Source organism: Falco naumanni, chromosome 7, assembly GCF_017639655.2.
Source record: "Falco naumanni isolate bFalNau1 chromosome 7, bFalNau1.pat, whole genome shotgun sequence".
Lineage (NCBI taxonomy): Eukaryota > Metazoa > Chordata > Aves > Falconiformes > Falconidae > Falco > Falco naumanni.
Genome location: NC_054060.1, coordinates 2,149,208 through 2,157,085, shown reverse-complemented (window position 1 = coordinate 2,157,085; position 7,878 = coordinate 2,149,208). Strand labels below are relative to the sequence as shown.

The following is a 7,878-nucleotide window of genomic DNA, read 5'->3' as shown; positions in this document are numbered from 1 at the left end:
CTGCGTGAATAGCACAAAATGTCATTTTTGTGCAGGAGGCGGTGACGGGAGGGTCTGGGGGGCAGCTCCTGCCCCAGCTTGGCCCTTGCCAGGCCGGGGCTGGGTAAGGGACACGGGGCAGGGACAGCTGCGGCTCTGAGCCCTCCAGGGACGCCTGGGAGAGGAGATCAGCGTAACTCATCCTGTTTCACGCCTGTTCTCCCCCAGAGCTGTGTGCAGGGGTTCACCGGGGAGCATCCAACCTGGAAGCCCTTTGGCTCCACCCCGTAAGTACCCAGCTCCTTTCTAGCCACCACTCCAAACCGCAGCCTGCCACAGCAGGTTTAGAGCCCAGTTCTCCCCACAAGGGTACAAACTGGGAGAGCAACGACCTGCAAGGACGTAAACCTCATCTAGGATCTAGGCTGAGCCAACCTCTGGGAATACTTTCCCGGGATGAAGAAGGGGCTGGGAAATTTTTAACTTGCGCTTCAGCCAAACAGCGTGGCCACAAAACAGGCTTGCAGGGTCACCGTGTGAAGAGGTAGAAGTTTATTGGAATATAAACATTCAGATAACGTGTAAGATAGAAAAAACCCAACAACAACATATACAGACACTTGTTGGAAGGAGACGTTGAGGTATTTATCCACCGCCTAGGCTATCACATTTCTTTTTTTTTTATTTATTTTTTATTTTTTTTTTTTTTAAATAGGTAAGAAAACTAGTAGCAAGGCTGCTGCAGCTGTTTGGTGAAAACATCTGATCTGACTCTGTTTGGAGCACACACACACACACGCAGTGGCCAAAAGGACTTGGTGTGACACGTTCACATTCACTTTGGGAGCCGAGCAGGCACGCAGCCTCCCCCTTGCCTCTTCCCCCTTTCCCAGGTCACAATCTTTGTGCCTTCCCAGCATAAACTGGGATCTGCTGGAAGAGGACAAGCAGGTTTGGTTTTGTGTTTTGGTTTTGTTTTGTGGTTTTTTCCCCCCAGATGGGCATCGAACCCAGCTGGCAAACCTCCCCCTGAAACAGGAGCATCAAGGCTGCACGGAAGCAAGCTGGGCGCTTTTGGTTTGGTTTTTGGTGGTTTTTTTTGGCTGCTCACTGCAAAACCTTCGCTGGTCTGGAGTTGAAAGAGAATTAGCCACACTGCAAAGCAGAGCACTTCACGCGAGGAACAGTCCTACCCGCAGTATCAAAACCCCTGAGTACTATACAATCGAACACAGTCGAGTGAAATGAAGCGGAGCCGGGGAGAGGAGGGGGATCCACCGCCCCTGCTCAGCCTTCCCTGGCTCCCGGCTCGGCCGCCCTGTCTCTGCTGCTGGTTTCCATAACCCTGTCCCCAAAGCCTGGCAGCTCAGCAGGAGACCTGGAGCTTGGCAAAACACTCGTTAAGCCAACTGCCAGTATCAAAGCCGGGCTGGGGGAAAGGGTCACTCTTCACAGTCTGAAGGGCTGGTCCTTGCCCCCGTGTACTGAGCAAGGACCAGTTTATTGTTGCAGCTTATTTTTACTGAGGTATCTGTTACACATCCCGACTTGATTCTTTCCCTGAATTGGATACAAAACAATCTGTTAGTCCCTGTCTATTTCCAGTCTAGTTGTGTAAAGCTTATAAACATTAATACTCTAGTAGTGTCAAAGCTGTTTAGCAGTTCAGTGATTCCAGTGCCTTTCTGTGCAAGAAAACACAATGTTAGCATGTGATACATAAGCAAAACCACCCATTACTAACCTCTGCTCCCCAGGACCAGAGAAGAAAGAACAAGGAAAAGCAAAAAGTGCCCCAGTCCCACTCATAGGAAACAGCCCCCAAACCCACCCCCAAATAAAATAAACAAAACCCGAACAAAAGAAAACAAAAAAGGGGAAAAAACCCAACAATCTGAATGAGTCCCAGAGTCTGGGAAACCCTCTCCGAGCCTGCGAGGGTGAGGTGCCACGGAGGCCCGTGGGATCTGCCGAGCAAGCTCCCTGCACCCAGGAGCAGCTCAGCTCGCTTCCCTGCCCCGCAGGCGGCCGCTGCTCCCGCTGAAAGCAGCTGGAGGGGGGACATGTGGAGCAGCATCCATCTCAGGACACGGGCATGCCCACCCCTTCTCCCTCGTCCTCCCACCAAGTCCTCGTGACGTCAGGCAGCGGGACAACTCAAGCCACAGTGTATAAACTAACGTCTAGAGAGCGCAGAGCTGCTCGCACCCGGGAGGTCTTACCTACGGTTTACACAAGCCTCGGCACCAGCGCTCGGCTCTCAAGGCAGAGCAGCAGCACCGCTGAGCAACGCTGGGGGATTCAAAAGGAGAACCTGACGCTTGAGAGTTCCACGGAAGGATTATTCGTTTTGGTTCCTAGGTACGGTTTTAAGCCTGATGCTCCAGCTGCTGCTGGGGCTTTCCCTGTGGTGGTGTCTGGCCCCGTTTCTTAAAGCCGTGCTCTTTTCAGTAGTATAAAATAAAGAGGTTCCAGGAGCAGGGGCACCCCGGGGGCGCAGGGCCCGTGCCACAGCTAGCCAGGGGGACCGAGGGAGCTCCCCGGGCTCGTGAAGTCTGACAGAGCCCGGGCTGGGCTGGGCTGCCCACAGTGCGCGGCAGAAAGGACCGGGCAGGAACAGGACAGACGCTTCCAGGCTGAGCTCGGGCTCAGTGCTGCAGGCAGGCACAGCACCTCCAGCCTCCGGACCTGCACGGAGCTCAGTCCTCCCAACAGCTCTGCTCGCCTACGTGAGCAGCAAAAAGGTGACCTCGTACTGGTGTGACACCGGGCAACTCACCCACCACACGCCAGGAAAACTGCTTTTTAGTAGCCTGACCCTCTGGATTTGGTCACAACGTATCTACTGGCTCAGGTGGTTCTTACAGAGGCACCCGCGCACAGGTGAAAAACTAGAATAACTTTTTATTTTGGTGCCTCTCACAAAGGCTACCTAACATGGCTTAGTCTTGTAGTGTAGGCAGAATTAGCTGTGCCTGGGTAACGAAGTCCCAGCACGGCAGCGGAGGCAGCTGGGTGCAGCACCACAAGGCCAAGCTGTTCTCTCAGGTGCCAGAAACCACCGTCCTGCGAGAGGCTTGGCCAGTCTGTAGTGTAAGCAGTGCCGTCACCTCCCAGCTGCGCCGAGCAGCTTTGCTAAAGGCAAGCACAGATCCTGGAGCTTAGAAAAACAACAGGGACTCTGGAGACACCCTCACGTCCAACACAAAAGGACACATCTTCTAAGTAAGCAGCCACTCTTGCCCTACCTGTACCTGTCCTCCCGTGTCATGCACATGTCCTGGGACTATGCTGTTCAGCTTGTCTCCTGCTGGCCTAAAGGCTGGGGAAGCCACTGCTCTTTAGCTCAGCTTTTTTTTTTTTTTTTTACTTTGTCTTTGGTGATACAATTAAAAATAAAAAAAAATAATCAACACAATGTCAGCAAAACCACATATAAAAAAACCCAAGCGATAAGATATGCCAATACTTCCTGAAGAGATTAAAAAAAAAACAACCCAAAACAAACAAAAAACCCAACAACAAGTACATATCTGAGGTATTTCATCTGCTCAAAAAAACCTGACTTGGGCCCAGAGGATGGGAAGGACGTCACCAGGGCAGGATGGATGGTGCTTGGACCTGATCTCCAGGCTGGGGAAAGCATGTGTGGGAAAGGCCAGAAGAAGAGAGAGGGGACAGAATGAGGCCACCTGAGCAGGAGCGGAGTTGATGGAGTCACCAAGTCAGCTTATTTGGCTCCAGACACAGGAGAGCCAGGGCCAGCCTTCACTTGCTTTCAGCTGCAGGTTTAAGGGAAAAGGCAAGGAAGGGCCAGATTTCCTCTTCCCTGCTTCTGCCCAGGAGCGCAGAAGGTCTCACTCAGCTGAGAGCAGCTGCCTTTTTGTGCATGTACAATTTGCAGGGGACTGGGCTTCTGCAGGCTTGTCCAGAGACCAACCAAGAAACACAGGCGTAGCATTAACCACGACACCTACACACACCCTGCAGCCCTGCTGAATCAGATTTCAAATATTTAATTTCTATGTGGCCAGCGCACAGATGGGGAGAGCTTCCAGGGGCTACTGAACCTGACGAGAAGGAAGTCGCCCCGGAAGCCCAGATCAATCTAAATGACAGCTCTTTGGTGACGAGGGGGGCAGAGGATCAAAACACCGAGCCACAGTAAGTTCAGGCTGTCAGGGTAAATGCCAGTGGGACGAGTTCCTCGAGGGCAGAGAGACAAGGTCGAGGGCATTCAAAACTTGGCTGAAAGCCTGAAGGCAACCGTAGGGGAGAGGCCAGCACCAGCCAGGAGAGCGAAGCAGCTGACGAGAGGTTTTTAATGTGTCTATGGGTCAAACATAGCGGTGAGAAAGTCCTTCCCCTCTTGCCGAGACCTCGGGGTGGGGGAAGGAGGCTCACCAGCCAAGAACACGTGCTCTACGGGAGGACAGATGAACACCGGACCACGACAGAGCCTGAAGAAGGAAAGTGAGGAAGCCTGCCCGCTCTGCAGCCACACGGCACAAGCCCCGGCAGGACAGGGGCAAGGCACCCCACCGGCTCTTAGGATTGTCAATACACAGGGTTGTTTTGTGGGAAGAGTCCTTGCGGCCACTGGTTCGAGGAGAACCAAGTTTCTGGGCCCCAACTCCAGGTCTTTCCACCTGCCTTGGTGACGTCTCAGCCATCTCTCAACCCACAGCTCCTAGAGACGGTCCCTGATTGAAAAACGCCAGGCATGCCCCCCCCCCCTCCATGTCCCACCCGCAACAGGAACACAGCAAACCCTGGGAGGAGGAGGAAGAAAACAAAAAGCAAAAGGGAGGAAGAAAGGGGAGAATAAAGAAAAAAGGCTGGACAAACAGACGATGAAGAAAAACTTGCTGGCATGGAAAGGTTTCAGCATCATCATCATCTTGCTGTTGGCCAACCACAAAAGCAGGTTCCTTGAGATGAGGTAATCTGTGCGACTCCTTCCCGGCTCGCTCCCTGCCGAGAGCAGAGAGAAGAGCTGCCGGAGGCCAGTGTGAGAGACAGCAGGCTCGGCCGTCCATCAGAGAGACCAGCTGGTGGAGGGCTCTGCGCTGGGGGTTCCCCGGGATGAGGTAGGGCTGGGAGAGCAGTGGGAGCTGCTGCTGCTGCTGCAGGAACTTTGGGTGCTGGAGCCTGCAATGAGATGGACGACTGGCTTCTGGGCAAAGAGCACTCCTGCGAGGCAGAGAGAGGTAAAAAGAAGGGTTACTGGGACTATGGGGTGGCACGGCCGAGAAGGACAGGGTGCAGAGCAAAGGACACTCAATCCAACCCCAGCAACCTCATCCCAACAGAAAGAGGCTCAGCACAAGACAAGGAGGCTCAGAGACAGATCAGAGGGTCAATAGCGACCAGGATATAAGAAGGGATCTCCCAGGACTTGTTCTGGCAGCCTCTGTCGCGGGGATGTTGCGCTTACAGAAGACAAAGATCCCAAATGGCTTCAACACCTTTGCAGGAGAGAAGCAACTTGCATTGCACTGCAGTGCCAGGCCTCCCACCTGGGCTTTGTCCAAGGATGCACGCGTGTGACCTGCAGGAGTGAAATGCCTTGAGCAGAGTAACACGGGACAACAGTTCGTGCTTCCCAGAGATGCGTGAGGAGGAGCTGAGTAAAGCCACTCCTCAGCAGGAGAAGCGGGATCATACTCCTTCCTACTAACACTGCAGTAGAAGTCCCTTCCCTTGGATTTTAAGAATACTAACGACCACCACCAAAAGGAAAGGGCACTCGACTGGCAGGACCAAAACCCAGAAAGAATGGAAACCATCTCCTGCTGAGCCTCCTGAGCTGGGCAGGCTGCGCCTGTCACGCTTCGGCAGAGGCCAGCCCCGGGGAGCACAGCACGCCACGCCACGCCACGCCACGCCACGCCACGCCACGCCACGCCACCCCCTCCGTGCCACCAGCCTGGCTCTCCACACCCCCCCGGGAGCGGTTCCTTCTCACCAGCGTAAGTTGTGCCGTTAATCTCCACAGACATGTTAATACTCCCAATGCCGTTGGGTGACAAATTCAGTGCCGCCGCCGCTGCCGAGTCTGGTTTATCCTCTTTTCAAGAAAGAAGAGATGCAGAGTTAGAGAGTAACTATCCCGTTCCCTGCACCACCCAGAGATGATCGAAGGTGGACACAGTCCTCCTCCTGTCCCCTCTTTGGTGAGGAAATCCCTCACAACATTCACTTCCAGTCCTATCATGTCTACAAAGGTGTTTGAGCGCTTTGGTGTGATCCGAGGGTCGGCTGTGAGCCCAGTGGCACTTCCACATCTCCCCGACTCGCACACTGGAGGGCCCAGTTAACGTCCCCTCCACACACGACACAAGACCACATTTAAATGGGCTGGACTGTGGCCGTGCTGGCAGCAGACTGGGAGCACAGGGACATGCCCCTACTCCTTCACTGAGGGGTGGCAGCTTCCCGGGGAGCTGCTGCGACTCCCTGGGCACGGCTCAGGCTGCAGCAGCTCCAGCGGCCACTGGAGGGAGGGGACCACCCGCAGGGCCAGGGGCTCAACCCAGCAGCACAACACTTGGCTGCCCCTCCAGCCTGGGAAATGTGTTTTTCCAGTGTCCTCAGCCTGGGGAGCCCTTTCTAAGCCCTGATGGGCCGCTCTGGAAGTGTCCGTGGGGTTCAATTTGCACTGATGTCTCGGGGGAGCCGGTTGTCCCATTCTCCTGGATGTTTCTGAACCTCCAACCGAAGCAACTGGCGGCCGTGGCCCTGGCTCGCAGGACTGCATCTGCACAGTTTGCACAGCCGTGCCGCGGTTACCGGCCCACCCGACGTTGGTTTTGGGGCACTGGGCTATTAAAACAGAGAGCGATTACGCAGACAGTCTGCTCGGGCTCTGGCACTGCATGCAAAATGCGTGGCTTTAGCAGACTTGGAAGGAGCTAGGACAGCAAGTTCACCGTCCCTGTAAGGAACACTAAGGACATTGCCAACATCTAACCTACACATTGCTATCAAGCTACGATAAGCTCGTGCAGTGCTTTTCAAAAGTGCCTCTCAAAAGACTTTACAAAGCTCAATATTATTTTTATTTTGCAATTGGGAAAATTAGCAAGTCTGTCCTGTCTTTTGTGCCCTAACAAAGGTGGGAGTGGTATCACTGAGTCCTTGGGGCTCAGCCCTCAGCCTGTCACTCTTGGTAGAGACTGAAATTATCCCTAGCATTTTGATTTCGGAAGTTCAGGGTGGAGAGAAAAAAACCCAAGCTAAATTGAGATGAGAGTGATAAACATTACTCGATAAAGTTTGTACTCCCTTTCGCTCACTGGTTTTGTTTTCATGTAAAGGTGAAATTTAGGTGGACGCATCGCTGTCAGGAGCTGTGATGGGAAGTCCCAGTGCCGTTTAACCCCGCAGCCAGCTGCTGCTGCTTCGGAGGGGAACCTGCTCTGACCCTCTGCCACGTACGTTTCTGGCAAAGCGTCTCAATAAAGCATTTACCAGCCCTGCTAGCAAGGGCCTCGAGAACAACTCTTCCCTTTCTTCCAAGGGGTGCCAAACTTGCCTGGCCTTGCACCTACATCCAACTGCACAATTAATAGGGGGTCTGAGACCTTTAATTTTAATGGATCAAAAGGTTTGGAGGAAGCAGCTGTTGGGACTGAAATTTTCTGAGGCTTTGCTGTCCAGTGAAGTGCAGCCCCGGGGACAGGTAAGGGAGCCACGGCACTTAATCAGCTTTTGAAGCCACTATATAACAGTATTGATTCTGACAATGTGACCTTTACAGGGCGACTCCCCTTTTACAAAGCATTTCAGGAGTGCATTTCCCAGGCCATGAATGCTGCTTATATGTGACCTTCTAACCCAGCCTTGCCAGGAGTTCTTTGCCTGGAGGCTGTGCGTAGGGTTGCAGCAGATGTTGGT

At 53.6% G+C, this 7,878-nt stretch overlaps 1 protein-coding gene across 3 annotated transcripts in view; it reads right to left on the bottom strand.

Annotated features, from left to right (window-relative positions):
- Window positions 1-516: 516 nt before the first annotated feature.
- ARID3B (AT-rich interaction domain 3B) overlaps window positions 517-7,878 on the bottom strand; it is a 36,796-nt gene continuing 29,434 nt past the window's right edge. For all 3 annotated transcript variants that reach the window (XM_040600152.1, XM_040600151.1, XM_040600150.1), the window contains exons 8-9: window positions 5,948-6,049; window positions 517-5,172 (exon numbers count right to left, since the gene is read on the bottom strand). In XM_040600152.1, the coding sequence (XP_040456086.1) occupies window positions 5,018-5,172; window positions 5,948-6,049 (257 nt within the window). In that variant the 3' untranslated portion in view covers window positions 517-5,017. The remainder of the gene's footprint in view (window positions 5,173-5,947; window positions 6,050-7,878) is intronic.